The sequence below is a fragment of the Oncorhynchus mykiss genome, chromosome 25 (assembly GCF_057628025.1).
Source record: "Oncorhynchus mykiss isolate SJ-2025 chromosome 25, ASM5762802v1, whole genome shotgun sequence".
Classification (NCBI taxonomy): domain Eukaryota; kingdom Metazoa; phylum Chordata; class Actinopteri; order Salmoniformes; family Salmonidae; genus Oncorhynchus; species Oncorhynchus mykiss.
The window spans coordinates 46,595,267-46,615,857 of record NC_143046.1 but is presented as its reverse complement, the minus strand read 5'-3'; the positions used below and the strand labels follow the sequence as shown (position 1 = coordinate 46,615,857).

Here is a 20,591-nt window from a genome sequence, read left to right as displayed (position 1 = left end):
CCAGAACAACAGCAAAGGACCATTTGAAGATGCTGGAGGAAACAGGGTCAAAAGTATCTATATCCACAGTAAAACGAGTCCTATATCGACATAACCTGATAGGCCGCTCAGGAAGAAGCCACTGCTCCAAAACCGCTCAGGAAGAAGCTACTGCTCCAAAACCGCCATAAAAAAGCCAGACTACGGTTTGCATGGGGACAAAGATCATACTTTTTGGAGAAATGTCCTCTGGTCTGATGGAACAACAACAGAACTGTTTGGCCATAATGACCATCATTATGTTTGGAAGAAAAAGGGGAAGGCTTGCAAGCCGAAGAACAGCATCCCAACCGTGAATCATGGGGGTGGCAGCATCATGTTGTGGGGGTGCTTTGCTGCAGGAGGGACTGGTGCACATCACAAAATAGATGGCATCATGGCATCAAATTCTGTAGATATATTGAAGCAACATCTCAAGACATCAGTCAGGAAGTTAAAGCTTGCACCCACAGCCAGTGAAATCAGTGCAACCCTAAGTTGCAGTCTGTTGTAGAATGATTGCTAGAAATAAAGTAGTTCTGAACATAACTAAAAGCATTGTATTCGGTATAAATCATTCCCTAAGTATTAAAACAGGCAATGAATTAAATCAGGTAATGAATAATGTGGCTGTTGATCAAGTAGAGGAGACTAAACTTATTGGTGTTATTATATCCCTTGAGTCTAAGCCCTGTCTAAGCCAGGCTTAATATATAAAGACACATCAATATATACAACAATTTTTGGGTGAAACTTTGAAATTTGCATTGCTGCTATATTAGCCCATAGAATCGCATTGAATGATAGATATTCTACATGGAACAACAGAATACAAAATTCTACAGGAAGTTTGTTCGGAAGTGTCTGTCATATATCTGAGCGATATAAGAAAGATCAGGAAACTATTTATATATTTTTTACATGTATTTATCCACCTTTTTTAGGCACTAAACTATCTCCATTTACACTGCCGTTCCAATGTTTGGGGTCACTTAGAAATATCCTTGTTTTGAAAGAAAGCACATTTTCGTCCATTAAAATAACATCAAATTGATCAGAAATACAGTGTACACATTGTTAATGTTGTAAATGACTATTGTAGCTGGAAACAGATGCTTTTTAATGGAATGTCTACTGTAAATCTATATGTTTTTTATATACATCTGCAGGACAGAATGGCAGCTTTGGGGAAGCCCCGGGGGTGTGTTTCTCTGTTTATAATAGCTGGTTCATAAGCTCTAATATTAAGGAAGTCTCAAGGTTCTGCTCACCTGAGTTACAATAACTCATGATAAGCTGTAGACCATACTTTTTTCCTAGAGAGTTCATCTATATTTTAGTAGCTGTCTATTTACCACCACAAATCTATGCTGGCATGAGAACGCACTCAATGAGCTGTATAGGGCCATAAGCAAACAAGAAAATGCTCACCCAGAGGCAGAGCTCCTAGTGGCCGGTGAATTGAATGCAGGAAAACTGAAATCCATTTGGCCTAATTTCTACCAGCATATTATGTGCAACTAGAGGCAAAACAACTTTAGATCATCTTTACTCCACGCACAGAGATCCAGTGGGCCTCCTGGGTGGCGCAGTGATCTAATGCACTGCATCACAGTTGCTAGTTGTGCCACCAGAGATTCTGGTTTGAGTCCAGGCTCTGTCGCAGCCGGCCGCGACCGGGAGACCCATGGGACGGCGTACAAGTGGCCCAGTGTCGTCCGGGTTTGGCCAGCAGGGATGTCCTTGTCCCATCGCACTCTAGCGACTCCTGTGGCAGGCTGACATGGTCAGGTGTGCGGTGTTTCCTCCGACACATTGGTGTGGCTGGTTTCCGGATTAAGTGGGCATTGTGTCAAGAAGCAGTGCGGCTTGGTTGGGTTGTGTTTCGGAGGACCCATGGCTCTCGACCTTTGCCTCTCCTGAGTCCGTACGGGAGATACAGCAATAAGACAAGACTGTAACTACCAATTGGATACCATGAAATTGGGGAGAAAAGGGGGTAAGCAAACAACAACAAACAAAAAAACATAGAGATCCATACAAACCTCTCCCTCGTGCTTAATTTGGCAAATCTGACCATAACTCTATCCTCCTGATTCCTGCTTACAAGCAAAAACTCTAACAGGAAGTACCAGTGACGCTCTCAATATGGAAGTGGTCCGAGGAAGCAGATGGTAAGCTACAGGACTTATTCACTAGCTCAGACTGGAATATGTTCCGGAATTCATCCGATGACATTGAGGAATTTGCATCAGTCACCGGCTTTATAATAAGTGTGTGTGCAATGTCCGTACGTACATATCCCAAAATGAAGCCATGGATCCCAACCAGAAGCCATGGAAACATAACTGAGCTAAAGGAGTGAAACACTAATCCGGACTAAACAAACAGGCTAAACGAGTGAAACACCAAACAAACAGGCAAAACATCAATACAGGACCAAGATTGAATCTTATTACACCAGCTCTGATGCTCTTCGGATGTGGTAGGACTTGCGAACTATCACGGATTGCAAAGGGACACCCAGCCACGAGCTGTCCAGTGACGCGAGCCATGTAGACAAGGAAAGCAACACTAAACCATGAATGAGAGCACCAGTTGTTCCGGACAACTGTGTGATCACGCTCTCTGTAGCTGATGTGAGTAAGACCTTTAAACAGGTTAACATTCACAAGGCCACAGGGCCAGACGGATTGCCAGGACACGTACTCAGAGCATGAAAGCACACCCCCATTCATATTGATGGGGGTTTTGGTGGAGTGGGTCGAGAGCTTCAAGTTTCTCAGTGTCTACATCACTAAGGATCCATCATGGTCCAAACCCAATCGTAAAAAGGGCACAACAAAGCCTCTTTCCCCTCAGGAGGCTGAAAAGATTTGGCATGGCCCCTCAGGTCTTCAAAAAGTTCTACAGCTGCACCATTTAGAGCATCTTAATTGGCTGCATCACCACTTGGTATAGCAACTGCTTGGCATCTGACTGCAAGAGCCACAGAGGGTAGTGCCACTATATCACTGGGGCTGAGCTCCCTGCCATCCAGGACCTCTTTACCAGGCGCTGTCAGAGAAAGACCCTAAAAATTGTCAAAGACTCTAGCCAGCTCTCTCTGGGAGTCTGGGACCAAAAGGCTCCTGAACAGCTTCTACCCCCAAGTCATAAGACAGTTAATAAAATGGCTATCCAGACTATTTGCATTGCAATTTTTTTTTTGCACTGACCTTCTTGCACAAGCTCTATGCACACTCACTGGACTCTACCCACACACTCACACATACTACACTTTAACACACACATACACACACTACATACGCTCACACACACAAAACACACACATGCATATTGTCGCACTGTCTGGAGGATCTGGCTGCTGTGATTGGATAGAGCAGGAATCCCCTATTGGTGGCCCCTGGGTCGAATTTGGCCCGCTGGTGGTTTTACTTGGCCCCCCAAGTTCTCTGAGCAAAAACATTTTTTTTAAGACTGTAAAAACACCAGGAAATCAGCTCCTAGTGATTTTATACAAGAAATCTGCTCCCAATTGTTCCCACACATAATAGAGAGACACTACATGTGATCATACACAAATGTGAGCAAGGTTTGAAATTATTATGTTTAGTCAAACATTATATCCGTTTGGGCCTCTTGTGGACAATTTGCAGTCTACAAATGATTTGTAATTAAGCTACCCCCCGGCCATCCCCTAGAGAAAAAAAATCTGTCTGCGACTGCTTTTAGATGATGATACCTGCGATAGAGCGTGCTCAGCTGATAGAGCACAATCAGCATAGCTGTTTCTCATGTGTTAGTGGGCAAGTGGGCATAATTGTAATCCATACCCAACCCTGCAGTCACTCATGACGAACTCACCAACAACACAAATTTTTGGACACGTCTGGCTTTATGGCCAAAAGTATCCTATTCACACGTTTGACTTATATCAATACCACATAGGCCGTCTAAAACCAGAGAAGTTTGTTCTAAGTTAAGGGGTAGTTGACCTTTAAAGGCCCAATGCAGTCGTTTTTATCTCAATATCAAATCATTTCTGGGTAACTGTTAAGTACCTTACTGTGATTGTTTTCAATAAAAATTGTCAACAAAAAAATTGTTTCTGAGCAAAGAGCAATTTCTCAAACAAGCATTTTTATAGTACTGTCAGGGAGTGGGGAGGGGAAAAACTGCAAAGTAGCTGTTATTGGCAGAGAGGTTTGGAACTGTCTTTCTTATTTGTCTATTAACACATTTAATAGACCATCCAACCAAAACAGGTTGACATTTCAGCCGGCCTTTTCAAACAGCTCTTACACTCTTACACTGCATTATCATAATTTTCACAATTTCACATTATTATTCCTACCTCATAGTGTGGAAATGTATACGGTACCAGTCAAAAGTTTGGACACACCTACTCATTCCATGTTTTTTCTTTATTTTTACTATTTTCTACATTGTAGAATAATAGTGAAGACATCAAAACTACGAAATAACACATATGGAATCAAATCAAATCAAATCAAATTAATTTATATAGCCCTTCGTACATCAGCTGATATCTCAAAGTGCTGTACAGAAACCCAGCCTAAAACCCCAAACAGCAAGCAATGCAGGTGTAGAAGCACGGTGGCTAGGAAAAACTCCCTAGAAAGGCCAAAACCTAGGAAGAAACCTAGAGAGGAACCAGGCTATGTGGGGTGGCCAGTCCTCTTCTGGTTGTGCCGGGTGGAGATTATAACAAAACATGGTCAAGATGATCAAATGTTCATAAATGACCAGCATGGTCGAATAATAATAAGGCAGAATAGTTGAAACTGGAGCAGCAGCACAGTCAGGTGGACTGGGGACAGCAAGGAGTCATCATGTCAGGTATTCCTGGGGCATGGTCCTAGGGCTCAGGTCCTCCGAGAGAGAGAAAGAGAGAAGGAGAGAATTAGAGAACGCACACTTAGATTCACACAGGACACCGAATAGGACAGGAGAAGTACTCCAGATATAACAAACTGACCCTAGCCCCCCGACACATAAACTACTGCAGCATAAATACTGGAGGCTGAGACAGGAGGGGTCAGGAGACACTGTGGCCCACTCCGAGGACACCCCCGGAACAGGGCCAAACAGGAAGGATATAACCCCACCCACTTTGCCAAAGCACAGCCCCCACACCACTAGAGGGATATCTTCAACCACCAACTTACCATCCTGAGACAAGGCTGAGTATAGCCCACAAAGACCTCCGCCACGGCACAACCCAAGGGGGGGGGGGGGGGGGGGGGGGGGGGGCAACCCAGACAGGATGACCACATCAGTGACTCAACCCACTCAGGTGACGCACCCCCTCCAGGGACGGCATGAGAGAGCCCCAGTAAAGCCAGTGACTCAGCCCCTGTAATAGGGTTAGAGGCAGAGAATCCCAGTGGAAAGAGGGGAACCGGCCAGGCAGAGACAGCAAGGGCGGTTCGTTGCTCCAGAGCCTTTCCGTTCACCCTCCCACTCCTGGGCCAGACTACACTCAATCATATGACCCACTGAAGAGATGAGTCTTCAGTAGAGACTTAAAGGTTGAGACCGAGTTTGCGTCTCTGACATGGGTAGGCAGACCGTTCCATAAAAATGGAGCTCTATAGGAGATAGCCCTGCCTCCAGCTGTTTGCTTAAAAATTCTAGGGACAATTAGGAGGCCTGCGTCTTGTGACCGTAGCGTACGTGTAGGTATGTACGGCAGGACCAAATCAGAGAGATAGGTAGGAGCAAGCCCATGTAATGCTTTGTAGGTTAGCAGTAAAACCTTGAAATCAGCCCTTGCTTTGACAGGAAGCCAGTGTAGAGAGGCTAGCACTGGAGTAATATGATCACATTTTTTGGTTCTAGTCAGGATTCTAGCAGCCGTATTTAGCACTAACTGAAGTTTATTTAGTGCTTTATCCGGGTAGCCGGAAAGTAGAGCATTGCAGTAGTCTAACCTGGAAGTGACAAAAGCATGGATTAATTTTTCTGCAACATTTTTGGACAGAAAGTTTCTGATTTTTGCAATGTTACGTAGATGGAAAAAAGCTGTCCTTGAAATGGTCTTGATATGTTCTTCAAAAGAGAGATCAGGGTCCAGAGTAACGCCGAGGTCCTTCACAGTTTTATTTGAGACGACTGTACAACCATTAAGATTAATTGTCAGATTCAACAGAAGATCTCTTTGTTTCTTGGGACTTGGCATCTCTGTTTTGTCCGAGTTTAAAAGTAGAAAGTTTGCAGCCATCCACTTCCTTATGTCTGAAACACATTCTTCTAGCAAGGGCAATTTTGGGGCTTCACCATGTTTAATTGAAATGTACAGCTGTGTGTCATCCGCATAGCAGTGAAAGTTAACATTATGTTTTCGAATAACATCCCCAAGAGGTAAAATATATAGTGAAAACAATAGTGGTCCTAAAACGGAACCTTGAGGAACACCGAAATTTACAGTTGATTTGTCAGAGGACAAACCATTCACAGAGACAAACTGATATCTTTCCGACAGATAAGATCTAAACCAGGCCAGAACTTGTCCGTGTAGACCAATTTGGGTTTCCAATCTCTCCAAAAGAATGTGGTGATCGATGGTATCAAAAGCAGCACTAAGGTCTAGGAGCACGAGGACAGATGCAGAGCCTCGGTCCGATGCCATTAAAATGTCATTTACCACCTTCACAAGTGCCGTCTCAGTGCTATGATGGGGTCTAAAACCAGACTGAAGCATTTCGTATACATTGTTTGTCTTCAGGAAGGCAGTGAGTTGTTGCGCAACAGCCTTTTCTAAAATTTTTGAGAGGAATGGAAGATTCGATATAGGCCGATAGTTTTTTATATTTTCTGGGCCAAGGTTTGGCTTTTTCAAGAGAGGCTTTATTACTGCCACTTTTAGTGAGTTTGGTACACATCCGGTGGATAGAGAGCCGTTTATTATGTTCAACATAGGAGGGCCAAGCACAGGAAACAGCTCTTTCAGTAGTTTAGTTGGAATAGGGTCCAGTATGCAGCTTGAAGGTTTAGAGGCCATGATTATTTTCATCATTGTGTCAAGAGATATAGTACTAAAACACTTGAGCGTCTCTCTTGATCCTAGGTCCTGGCAGAGTTGTGCAGACTCAAGACAACTGAGCTTTGAAGGAATACGCAGATTTAAGGAGGAGTCCGTAATTTGCTTTCTAATAATCAAGTTCATGAATTTATCACTGCTAAAGTGAAAGTCATCCTCTCTTGGGGAATGCTGCTTTTTAGTTAGCTTTGCGACAGTATCAAAAAGGAATTTCGGATTGTTCTTATTTTCCTCAATTAAGTTAGAAAAATAGGATGATCGAGCAGCAGTAAGGGCTCTTCGGTACTGCACAGTACTGTCTTTCCAAGCTAGTCGGAAGACTTCCAGTTTGGTGTGGCGCCATTTCCGTTCCAATTTTCTGGAAGCTTGCTTCAGAGCTCGGGTATTTTCTGTGTACCAGGGAGCTAGTTTCTTATGAGAAATGTTTTTAGTTTTTAGGGGTGCAACTGCATCATGGGTATTGCGCAAGGTTAAGTTGAGTTCCTCAGTTAGGTGGTTAACTGATTTTTGTCCTCTGGCGTCCTTGGGTAGACAGAGGGAATCTGGAAGGACATCAAGGAATCTTTGTGTTGTCTGTGAATTTATAGCACGACTTTTGATGATCCTTGGTTGGGGTCTGAGCAGATTATTTGTTGCAATTGCAAACGTAATAAAATGGTGGTCCGATAGTCCAGGATTATGAGGAAAAACATTAAGATCCACAACATTTATTCCATGGGACAAAACTAGGTCCAGCGTATGACTGTGACAGTGAGTGGGTCCAGAGACATGTTGGACAAAACCCACTGAGTCGATGATGGCTCCGAAAGCCTTTTGGAGTGGGTCTGTGGACTTTTTCATGTGAATATTAAAGTCACCAAAGATTAGAATATTATCCGTTATGACTACAAGGTCCGATAGGAATTCAGGGAACTCAGTGAGGAACGCTGTATATGGCCCAGGAGGCCTGTAAACAGTAGCTATAAAAAGTGATTGAGTAGGCTGCATAGACTTCATGACTAGAAGCTCAAAAGACGAAAACGTCATTTTTTCTTTTGTAAATTGAAATTTGCTATCGTAAATGTTAGCAACACCTCCGCCTTTGCGGGATGCACGGGGGATATAGTCACTAGTTTAGCCACTAGGTGAGGCCTCATTTAACACAGTAAATTCATCAGGCTTAAGCCATGTTTCAGTCAGGCCAATCACATCAAGATTATGATCAGTGATTAGTTCATTGACTATAATTGCCTTTGAAGTAAGGGATCTAACATTAAGTAGCCCTATTTTGAGATGTGAGGTATCATGATCTCTTTCAATAATGACAGGAATGGAGGTGGTCTTTATCCTAGTGAGATTGCTAAGGCGAACACCGCCATGTTTAGTTTTGCCCAACCTAGGTCGAGGCACAGACACGGTCTCAATGGTGATAGCTGAGCTGACTACACTGACTGTGCTAGTGGCAGACTCCACTATGCTGGCAGGCTGGCTAACAGCCTGCTGCCTGGCCTGCACCCTATTTCATTGTGGAGCTAGAGGAGTTAGAGCCCTGTCTATGTTGGTAGATAAAATGAGAGCACCCCTCCAGCTAGGATGGAGTCCGTCACTCCTCAGCAGGTCAGGCTTGGTCCTGTTTGTGGGTGAGTCCCAGAAAGAGGGCCAATTATCTACAAATTCTATCTTTTGGGAGGGGCAGAAAACAGTTTTCAACCAGCGATTGAGTTGTGAGACTCTGCTGTAGAGCTCATCACTCCCCCTAACTGGGAGGGGGCCAGAGACAATTACTCGATGCCGACACATCTTTCTAGCTGATTTACACGCAGAAGCTATGTTGCTCTTGGTGATCTCTGACTGTTTCATCCTAACATCGTTGGTGCAGACGTGGATAACAATATCTCTATACTCTCTACACTCGCCAGTTTTAGCTTTAGCCAGCACCATCTTCAGATTAGCCTTAACGTCGGTAGCCCTGCCCCCCGGTAAACAGTGTATGATCGCTGGATGATTCGTTTTAAGTCTAATACTGCGGGTAATGGAGTCGCCAATGACTAGAGTTTTCAATTTGTCAGAGCTAATGGTGGGAAGCTTCGGCGTCTCAGACCCCGTAACGGGAGGAGTAGAGACCAGAGAAGACTCGGCCTCTGACTCCGACCCGCTGCTTAATGGGGAAAACCGGTTGAAAGTTTCTGTCGGCTGAATGAATCATGTAGTAACCAAACAAGCGATAAATAAATCAAAATATATTTTATATTTGAGATTCCTCTAAGTAGCCACCCTTTGCCTTGATGACAGCTTTGCATACTCTTGGCATTCTGTCAACCAGCTTCATGAGATAGTCACCTGGAATGCATTTCAATTAACAGGTGTGCCTTGTTAAAAGTTAATACAGTATGTGGAATTTCTTTCCTTCTTAATGCGTTTGAGCCAATCAGTTGTGTTGTGACAAGGTTGGGGTGGTATACAGAAGATAGCCCTATTTCCTAAAAGAACAAGTCCATATTGTTGCAAGAACAGCTCAAATAAGCAAAGTGAAATGACAGTCCATCATTACTTTAAGACATGAAGGTCAGTCAATGCGGAAAATGTCAAGAACTTTGAATATTTCTTCAAGTGCGGTCGCAAAAACCATCAAGCCCTATGATGAAACTGGCTCTCATGAGGACCGCCACAGGAAAGGAAGACCCAGAGTGACCACTGCTGCGGAGGGTAAGGTAATTAGAGTTAACTGCACCTCAGATTGCAGCCCACACTAATGCTTCACAGAGTTCAAGTAACAGACACATCTGAACAACAACTGTTCAGAGGAGACTGTGTGGTCGAATTGCTGCAAAGAAACCACTACTAAAGGACACCAATAAGAAGAAGAGACTTGCTTGGGGCAAGAAACAAGAGCAATGGACATTTGAAATGTGAGGCCGTTGGTGAAATTGAATAAAGGCAAAGTCAGGCGCAAGACACAGTTCTGAGTAATAATCAACGATTTACTCAATCAATGGTAATATTCCAACAAGGAACATATACAATAAACTAAAGCACAAACAACGAGAACCCACATGACAAACAATAACGCACAAAACAGAGAAGGAACTCAGAGGGTTAAATAATGAACATAATTAATGGAATGGAAACCAGGTGTGTAAATAATCAAGACAAAACAAAACGAAAATGAAACATTGATCGGTGGTGTCTAGAAAGCCGGTGACGTCGACCGCCGAACACCGCCCGAAGAAGGAGAGGGACCAACTTTGTCCGAAGTCGTGACAAGACCGGTGGAAATCTGTCCTTTGGTCTGATGAGTCCAAATTGGAACATTTTGGATCCAATCACTGTGTCTTTGTGAGACATAGAGTAGGTGAACGAATGATCTCTGCATATGTGTTTCCCAACAATGAAGTATGGAGGAGGAGGTGTGATGGTGTGGGGGTGCTTTGCTGGTGACAATGTCTGTGATTTATTTAGAATTCAAGGCACACTTAACCAGCATGGCTACCACAGCATTCTCGAGCTTAGTGGGATGATCATTTGTTTTTCAACAGGACAATGACCCAACACACCTCCAGGCTGTGTAAGGGCTATTTGACCAAGAAGGAGAGTGATGGAGTGCTGCATCAGATGACCTGGCCTACACAATCACCCGACCTCAACCCCTTTTGAGATGGTTTGGGATTACTTGGACCGCAGAGTGAAGGAAAAGCAGCCAACAAGTGCTCAGCATATGTGGGAACTCCTTCAAGACTGTTGTAAAAGCATTCCAGGTGAAGCTGGTTGAGAGATTGCCAAGAGTGTGCAAAGCTGTCATCAATGCAAATTGTGGATTAAAAAAAAAATATGTTTACACTTTTTTGTTTACTACATGATTCCATATGTGTTATTTCATAGTTTTGATGTCTTCACTGTTATTTTACAATGTAGAAAACAGTAAAAATGTAAGACAAACACTTGAATAAGTAGGTGTGTCCAAACTTTTGACTGGTACTGTATAAAACACAAGAAAATAACTGTTTTGACTGCACTGGTTCTTTAACGGTTCACTGTTTCAAAACTGCAGGGTTTCTTCACATATTTGTTATACTTTTTATGTTCCAAAAATTACATGTATTCAAGTTTTGAACAAATAATGTTCAGCAAATGTCTTATCTAGTGAAGTTCTGCTGCAGCAGGGTTCTCTTGCCTTTGTACTACAGCTGCATACAATCTCTCTCTGTCTCTCTCTCTCTTTCTGTCTCTCAGGGCCACTTCAGCTTCATCACCCATCTGGACTGGTCAGTGGACTCTCAGTACCTGGTGTCCAACTCAGGAGACTATGAGATACTCTATTGTAAGTATGGGCATGTTCAGTAAAGCTGTTTAGCAACTGAAAATGAAAATCTGTGTTCTTATTGGAAAACTTCAGGGTAGCACCTCCACATTTCAATCCGCTGTGTCTCATTCCAGGGATCCCATCAGTGTGTAAACAGGTGGTGAGTGTGGAGACCACACGGGACATCCCCTGGGCCACGTCCAACTGCACTCTGGGCTTCCAAGTCTTTGGTGAGCAATGCAGCTGGATATGTGTTTGCTGGACACATACTGTACAATGTCTTGTGGACAGATGGACGTAACATTTGATGGTATCGTAGCATCTGTCAACAGACTGTGGGATGTGACGACTAATGAGGAACTTCCCTGTGCACAGATTTTTTGTCACTGGTCATTTGGACTAATCACGATTTCGCATCTTTCAAATTTGTGAAGGGGAGGGGCCATTTGACCCATACTTTGGCTGAGAGATTAATTTATGGGGGTGGAGACTTTGTTTGTCTTGTCAGTACTTCTCCCCTCAGAACCTAATCAAGCATATGATGCAATTACAGTACGCAACATTTTTGTTCTGGGTTTCCAAGATTACATGCTGCATGCTTCACTTTGAACATTTTGTGTAGGGTATAACATAATGAGATAGATACTGTAACTCTGGTCCTGATCCACAGGGTTATGGTCTGACGGCTCCGACGGGACTGACATCAACGCCGTCTCCAGATCCAATGACAAAAGGCTGCTCGTCACAGGAGACGACTTCGGAAAAGTCCAACTTTTCTCATTCCCCTGCTCTCAATTCCGGGTAAGATTGAAAATCTATTGAATGTTTAGATGAGAAGAGCCTGTGAAGATGATGTGAAGCCATTGATTGCAGTTTGATTAATTGATTTTCTTCTTCTTCCAGGCTCCCAGTCATGTTTATGGCGGACACAGCAGTCATGTGACCAACGTAAAATTCCTGTTTGACGATAGTTGCCTGGTTTCCACTGGGGGCAAGGACATGAGCGTCATGCAGTGGCGGGTAGTGTGAGGCGGCCATTTTGGGGCAACAGACAGACAGTTTCTTTATGGATCAGGGTAGGGTGAGTAGGGGAAGTGTTGTACTCATAGAGGCTCCCCTGTACAATGAGCTTACGATGATGTTGCCCCAAGAAGCTGATCTTGGATCAGTTTTGTATTTACCCCATTAATGGGTTAGAATTTGGGGAGGGCTGATTCTAGATCTGTTCCTAGGGTTGACTTCACTCCAGAGTTTAGCTTTTTGGTGGGTAGGATGGGTCGTGGGTGGGTTGGGGGCGAAGAGCATCGCAACAAAGGATGATACAACAGGGAGTACCTATTGTTTCGTCTTTTATCGTTCCGTCTGTCTCCTTTATTTTGTATATTTCACACCTCAGGAAACCAATAGAAAATTAGGAGTTGAATTTATTCCCTTTGCCATATCAATGGCCTCTACTCTGGCCTGGTAGAGATAGCACTCCACATTTGAAAGTGGATGGCAGGTAGCCTAGTGGTTAAGAGTGTTGAGCCAGTGAGCAAAATGTTGCTGGTTTGAATCCCCAAGCTGATTAGGGTAAAAATCTGTTGAGCAAGGCATTTTAGCCAAATTGCTCTGGGTAAGAGTGGATGCATAATGGAAGTTTACATTTTTACTATGTGCATTTACTATGTGCACATACATTTGGTTAAAACTGATGCTGACAGAGAGTAAATGACCAATATTCCAATGATTACACTCTTTCATCATATGATGTTTATTTTAAAATTAATACATCAGGTTTACCCCAGGCAGTTTGTTACTAGGCCAAGTGTGCGGTTGAATAGATGCGAATTCTGTGACGCTACATGGAAATATGAAGATATTAACTCTCTGCTGCCACTGTCTGGCTTCCTGAGGTATTGAATAGTGTCATAATGACTACTTCACTAATGCTCTGCAAACTATAATACATGATAAAGTATCACACTGGCATTTCAAAGAGCCCTTTAAAAACAAATGAATAATCATTTAAATTAATAATCAATGATTATTTACACCTGTTGAAAAGCATCATTTTGGGACACAAATGACTGAAGTTCAACTACATTTCAAACATATTTGGATTACACTGTTATATATCTGCTACCGATGTCACTTCCTTCCTGAGCCTCCCTTATCTTCCTGTATGGTCCTCAAACTAGTTCTGTAAATAAGAGGTTTGTACTAATCAGACCATTGCACTGTAAATGTTTTCTCTCCAATACTCTTTTCACACTATAGTGCCGAACCAATCCATACAGTAACTACATAGAAGCTAACCAGATTAGCTCAGTACATCTTGTTTGGCTCGGTTTGTCTCAGTAGTGTGAAAAGTACTAATGTGTGCTCCCCTATTGTGCACTGTTTGCCATAGGCAAGTAATCACTACTCCAAGGCTTAAGGCCCACTCTTGATATTTACAGCTGTTTTTGATCTCTCCAAGGCTTAAAATAACCTGTGATTTAGCTACCATACTGATCTTGTCGTCTTGACTCATGCCTCTTGTTTACTATGAACAAAACGTAATTCATATCGAAAGCTTTCCCAAAGCCAGGAAAAATAATCGCACCAAGGGTTATCTGTACCACACTGCTAATGTCTGAAATGGACTGGTCATTCATCTGGCGTTTGCTTTATAGTGATAAAAAGTGATGAAAAGTATCCAGAGCATGCATAACATTGGTTATACCTGGGCTGCATTCAGAAGGGCACAACATTGTGGAATGTTCATATAGAAATATACTACGAAGAACAAACATGCCTTTCTGACATGTAGGATGAAGAATCACATCAGCTCTATTCATGTAATTTCTTCAAAAAAAATTAGGCACTGAACAAATTCCATGTCTGCTAAGCACAAACTTGAACATTGTGAACATTTGGTGCAACTTCCAGCGCGTGTTTACTGTGAACACTTAGGCTGTACCCACTTTAAGTTACAGTTTTAACAGTGGTCAAGTTGGCTAGTGGCTATTTGATCATAATATAGGCTTACCAGAGTGGCCTACCATCAAAAACAATGGAGAAAGTGCATCCCATAACATTTTAACAAAGAAATAGCTGTTCTATAATTCAGTCTACAGTAGCAGCCAATGTGTGGTGTTCCATGCAGGACTTGACATTAACCTGTTTATCCACTTGCCCTTCAGACAAGGAGGTGACTGAATATTTTGTTGTGTTTGTTTGTTGCAAGAAATCACTTTACAAAATAAAATGCATTTTTATTCACATACCATTATTATAGAGAATCAGACAAATTATACTACCCTCTACCTATTGGCTACTTGGCTTATTCAAGCCTGTCTCAAAATACAACACTGCTCTTTACCTGACTCGCTTTTCAAAGATGTCTAGAAATGGACACGTTTTGTGCTATTGTAGGAAGCAATCGCTCCCCTATTGCTGACTACAAATTATCTATAACTGGGCTAATAACTCACTAACTAACAAAGGATATGAACAAAATGTGCACACGTGGCTAGATGCAGCTTCGCTTTGATCTCAAAACAAGCGCATCCACTCACGACCGCCCATGCTGTAAACACAGTCCAGTTCAAAGTAAATGGCACAGATCCATATATGGCAATGGTATATTTGCATATAGGTCTACTGCAGCTCTGATTATTTATGCTGGATCAGGATGAGTAGTGTGTGTCAATGCAATAGAATCCTACTCATGCATTCTGCCTTAACCTTTCTGATCTCCCCATCCCGGATCCGGGTTCGTGAATACAGACTCAAGCTCATTACCATAACGCAACGTTAACTATTCATGAAAATCGCAAATGAAATGAAATAAATATGCTAGCTCTCAAGCTTAGCCTTTTGTTAACAACAATGTCATCTCAGATTTTCAAAATATGCTTCTCAACCATTGCAAAACAAGCATTTGTGTAACAGTATTGATGGCTAACGTAGCATTTAGCATTAGCATTCAGCTGGCAACATTTACACAAAAAAACAGAAAAGCATTCAACAAAAATAATTTACCTTTGAAGAACTTCAGATGTTTTCAATGAGGAGACTCTCAGATAGCAAATGTTCAGTTTTTCCTGAAAGATTATTTGTTTAGGACAAATCGCTCCGTTTTCTGCGTCACGTTTAGCTATGAAAAAACCCCTGTATCCAGGATTGTGTAAATCTATCAGCAAGCTCATTAGCATAACACAACGTTAACTATTTATGAAAATCGCAAATGAAATGAAATAAATATGCCATCTCTCAAGCTTAGCCTTTTGTAAACAACACTGTCATCTCAGATTTTCAAAATATGCTTCTCAACCATAGGAAAACAATCATTTGTGTAAAAGTAGCTAGCTAGAGTTAGCATTTCGCGTTAGCATTTAGCGTTAGCATTAGCGTTAGCATCCAGCACGCAACATTAACAAAAACATAAAAGCCTTCAAATAAAATCATTTACCTTTGAAGAACTTCTGATGTTTTCAATGAGGATACTCTCAGTTAGATAGCAGATAGTCAGTTTTTCCAAAAAGATTCCTTGTGTATTAGAAATAGCTCCGTTTTATACATCACATTTGGCTACCAAAAAAAATCCATAAATTCAGTCCTCAAAACGCAAACTTTTTTCCAAATTAACTCCATAATATCGACTGAAAACATGGCAAACGTTGTTTAGAATCAATCCTCAAGGTGTTTTTCACATATCTCTTCATTGATACATCGTTCTTGGAAAAATGCTTTCTCTCCTGAATCCCAGGAGAAAATGCCCGCACCTGAAGATTACGCACAAATTTAGACAAAGGACACCGGGCGGACCTCTGGAAAATGTAGTCTCTTATGGCCAATCTTCCAATGATATGCCTACAAATACGTCACAATGCTGCTAAGACCTTGGGCGAACGACAGAAAGTGTAGGCTCATTCCTTGCGCAATCACAGCCATATAAGGAGAGAATGGAAAACAGAGCTTCAGAAATTCTGCTAATTCCTGGGTGATGCATCATCTTGGTTTCGCCTGTAGAATGAGTTCTGGGGCACTTACAGACAAAATCTTTGCAGATTCTGAAACTTCAGAGTGTTTTCTTTCCAAAACTGTCAAGAATATGCATAGTCGAGCATCTTTTCGTGACAAAATATCGCGCTTAAAACGGGAACGTTTTTTATCCAAAAATGAAATAGCGCCCCTAGAGCTCTAAGAGGTTAAACAACATGTCTTGCATAATTGGTTTTGTTTCAGTATATTGCATTGAAAGTGGCTAATATTTAATTAATTAGATCACAATTGCCACATTGAAGGGATAGTGTTAACAGGGAAAACTCTAATACAGTGGTCACCAACCTTTTCTGAGTCAAGATCACTTTCTGAGTCAAAATGCAAGCCGGGATTTCCTGCTCAATTTTTTTTAACATGACTTAAAAAACATAAGCCTATGCAACACTAACCAATTAAAAACAATACTGTAGTAAGGAGGTTTGTGCAGTAAGCTATAGGCCCAATACATTATCACCTCATATTGGCTTTGTTCGAATTGCCCTGCTAATGCATTGTTGTTTGGGCCATTTTTTAAAATTAGATTAAAACATTTGAGGTCGGCTATATAATCACAGGTAATAGATCCGTTGTTTTATTACTTGTGAGGCACAGCTGAGTGAGCATACCTTTAAATCCTTTGCTTTCTATCTTTATTTTACTGGGCTGATGTTGCCTGTTTCTGATGGTCAGTCTCAGCAGAGTGAGAGAGCAGCACTGGCATGATACACTAGCACAGGATGCCGCATGGTGAAACACAGCTTCCCATTCATTTCAATGGAAGGAAAGCAGTGAGAAAAGGAGAGGGCGGGGGACCTTTGGGCGGTGCAAAGGTGGCGTGGGAGTCGGTGAAATATATTAACTTTTACCAACTTCATGCAAATCACCAGCGGCGACCGCTGGGCAATGACCAATCATATCGAGTGGTTCCCATGACGAATGTGATGCTATGTGACCCTAGGCTGTAGACTTTCTTCAAATACTTGGATGGAAGCAAATGTAAGTGAGTATAACATCATAGGAATCATGCAAAAAAATGTACAGTTGACAGGAATATGTTAGTTAATTTAGAGACAAATGATTAAGCATATTTTTTTAATCATAAAGTTAACTTACGAAAATCGCGATTTAGCATGCTAGCTGACTAGCTAACATTAGCTAGCTCATTTGAGTTATGTAGCTAGTTAGCTAATAATACATTGTTTTTTTTACATTTTCAAAATGTATTTACTTACTTGAATAGGTTCTCCTAGCCATGTGGACGATTGTTAACAGGGGCAGCAAAGTTTGTTTGTCACCAGAGAGTTTCTGTACAGCACTTTGAGATATCAGCTGATGTGAAAAGGGCTTTATAAATTCATTTGATTAGATTTTAGAGGATATTACTATTGAACTAGACCTTCATACAAACTTGCTATGCTGAATTATTGACGCACAATCGAACACGCTGCCACATGCTGCCAGCACGCCCAACAGCGTGTCACAGTGGGCGGCCTAAGCAGCACGCTGCATATTACCGCCATCTAGTGTACAGTACATTCACCGCGAGACTGACCAAAAAGGGTTACTGTCTTCCAGCTGCTGGCGAAACTCGAGTCGCACCGCATTATTTCTTCCTTGTGCACAAATTCATGTTGTTACTCCTATAAACAGAGAAAGGGAAATATTATTTGATATTAAAAAAGACCCAAGCCACTAATAACGCAAGCCTATAGATACACTTTCCTACCAATTCATTACTGGTGCAGTGTAGCGCTGTGTGAAAATAAGTAGAACGTGCATTTTATGGCTTATAAAAGTGTTGAATATACAGTAGTGACAGTGCTAAGTAAGAACTTAAACAGGAATTCACAAAAAAAAAGCAGCTCTTTGCTGTATTCATTGACAGTCACTCGCTAGTCATGGTTTTAAACGTTTTGTAATCTCACAGTATCAAATTTACTATAGCTTTATTTTATGCCTGGTATGGCACAGCACGCAGGGCAGCGGAATTGGGTGCACCTACCGCCAACAACATGTTGGGTTTTTACATAAATGTTTGGCAATCGGTTAGGAATTCCTTGGAGATCGACATGTTGAGCGTGATTGACCAGTTGGTGACAACTGCTCTAGAAAGTTGAGTGAAGTTCAATCTCCTACTTCTCTCTGTGTGCTGATATTTCTTCAGTCCCAGGGGAGCTGCATGGCAGTCTTGGGGCTATTGCTCACCCACACAGCAATGTTCCACAATGTTTGCCTCATAAACAAAGCCCTGTTTTTGCAGATGTAAACATAATTGGACAAATGCAGATGTGACAAGTTACCATAACAAAGTAACCAAGATGGAATTATTTAATTTAAGGGGTCATTCCCTATGAGCACAAGAGATTGGTTGAAAAGACATTGAAAATATGTATTTTAAACAGCTTGTGCTCACTGGGCTGGTCTTATCAAGGCAAGACCCAAATGCAGATACAGGAGGCAGATGGTTAGAGTCTTACAATGTTTATTTATTCAAAGGGGAAGGCAAGAGAATGGTCGTGGACAGGCAAAAAGGTCAAAACCAGATCAGAGTCCAGGAGGTACAGAGTGGCCGATAGGCTCGTTGTCAAGGCATGCAGAATGGTCAGGCAGACGGGTACAAAGTCCAGAAACAGGCAAGGGTCAAAACCAGGAGGCCTAGAAAAAGGAGAATGCAAAAAGCAGGAGAATAGGAAAACCACTGGTTGACTTGGAAACATACAAGATGAACTGGCACAGAGAGATGGGAAACACAGGGATAAATTCACTGGGGAATACAAGCAACACCTGGAGGGTGTGGAGACAATAAATAATAAGGACAGGTGAAACTGATCAGGGTGTGACAGGTCTTCTTTTTTGTATATCATTATTAGAGAAGATGATTTGTTTAGAGTGGGTGTGGAACGTGGCTAGGGGTTCCGCTAGCGGCACCCCTCGACAATATTCTGCTGAAAAGGCAGCGCGCGAAATTCAAAAATATTAAATAACAAGTGCAATATACCAAATGAAAGATACACTTCTTGTTAATCTACCCATCGTGTCTGATTTAAAAAAGGCTTTACAGCAAAAGCACAACATAAGATTATGTTAGGTCAGAGCCAAGTCACAAAAACACACACAGCCATTTCTCCAGCCAAAGATAGGAGTCATAAAAAGCAGAAATAGAGATAAAATGAATCACTGACCTTTGATGATCTCCATCAGATGACACGCATAGGACATCATGTTTACACAATACATGTATGTTTTGTTCGATAAAGTGCATATTTATATCCAAACATCTCAGTTTACATTGGCGTGTTAAATTCAGTAATGTTTTGCTTCCAAAACATCCGGTGATTTTGCAGAGAGCCACATCAATTTACAGAAATACTCATAATAAACATTGATAAAAGATACAAGTGTTATTCACAGAATTAAAGATAGACTTCTCCTTAATGCAACCACTGTATCAGAGTTCAAAAAAACTTTACGGAAAAAGCAAACCATGCAATAATCTGAGTACGGCGCTCGGAGACCAAACCAGCCAAAGAAATATCCACCATGTTGGAGTCAACATTAGTCAGAAATAGCATTATAAATATTCACTTACCTTTGATGATCTTCATCAGAATGCACTACCAGGAATCCCAGTTCCACAATAAATGTTTGATTTGTTTGATAAAGTTCATCATTTATATCCAAATTCCTCCTTGTTGTTAGCGCGTTCAGCCCAGTAATCCATCTTCATGAGGAGCGAACACTAGGTCCAGACAAAGTCCAAAAGTTCCGTTACAGTCCGTAGAAACATGTAAAACGATGTAAAGAATCAATCTTTAGGATGTTTTTAACATAAATCTACAATAATGTTCCAACCGGAGAATTCCTTTGTCTGTAGAAAAGCAATGGAACATGAACTACCTCTCACGTGAACGAGCGGCACGAGTTTGTGGCACTCTGCCAGACCACTGACTCAAAGAGCTCTTATGAGCCCCTCCTTTACAGTAGAAGCCTCAAACAAGTTTCTAAAGATGGTTGACATCTAGTGGAAGTCTTAGGAAGTGCAATTTGACCCCATAGACACTGGGTTTTCGATAGGCCAAGCTTTAAAAAAACTACAAACCTCAGATTTCCCACTTCCTGGTTCGATCTTGTCTCAGGTTTTTGCCTGCCATATGAGTTATATACTCACAGACATCATTCAAACAGTTTTAGAAACTTCAGCGTGTTTTCTATCCAAAT

General features: G+C 41.8%; 1 protein-coding gene and 1 long non-coding RNA gene across 11 annotated transcripts in view; one reads left to right on the top strand and one right to left on the bottom strand.

Moving 5' to 3' along the window:
* LOC110505212 (echinoderm microtubule-associated protein-like 1) overlaps nt 1–14,609 on the top strand; it is a 96,389-nt gene extending 81,780 nt beyond the window's left edge. For 8 of the 10 annotated variants that reach the window (XR_016491848.1, XR_016491847.1, XR_016491845.1 and 5 more), the window contains 4 exons: nt 11,294–11,381; nt 11,498–11,593; nt 12,034–12,164; nt 12,267–14,609. Coding sequence is in view for 5 of the 10 variants with exons in the window: in XM_090220417.1 (XP_090076543.1) it covers nt 11,294–11,381; nt 11,498–11,593; nt 12,034–12,164; nt 12,267–12,392 (441 nt within the window). In the remaining 5 variants the exon portion in view is untranslated. Of the gene's footprint in view, nt 1–10,599; nt 10,819–11,293; nt 11,382–11,497; nt 11,594–12,033; nt 12,165–12,266 lie in introns of all 10 variants that reach the window. The other 2 variants (XR_016491846.1, XR_016491844.1) reach the window with 2 other exon arrangements.
* LOC149972009 (uncharacterized) overlaps nt 1–16,105 on the bottom strand; it is a 115,499-nt gene extending 99,394 nt beyond the window's left edge. The window contains exons 1-2 of the long non-coding RNA XR_016491849.1: nt 15,802–16,105; nt 15,372–15,433 (exon numbers count right to left, since the gene is read on the bottom strand). This is a non-coding gene — a long non-coding RNA (uncharacterized LOC149972009). The remainder of the gene's footprint in view (nt 1–15,371; nt 15,434–15,801) is intronic.
* Between the last annotated feature and the right edge of the window lie 4,486 nt (nt 16,106–20,591).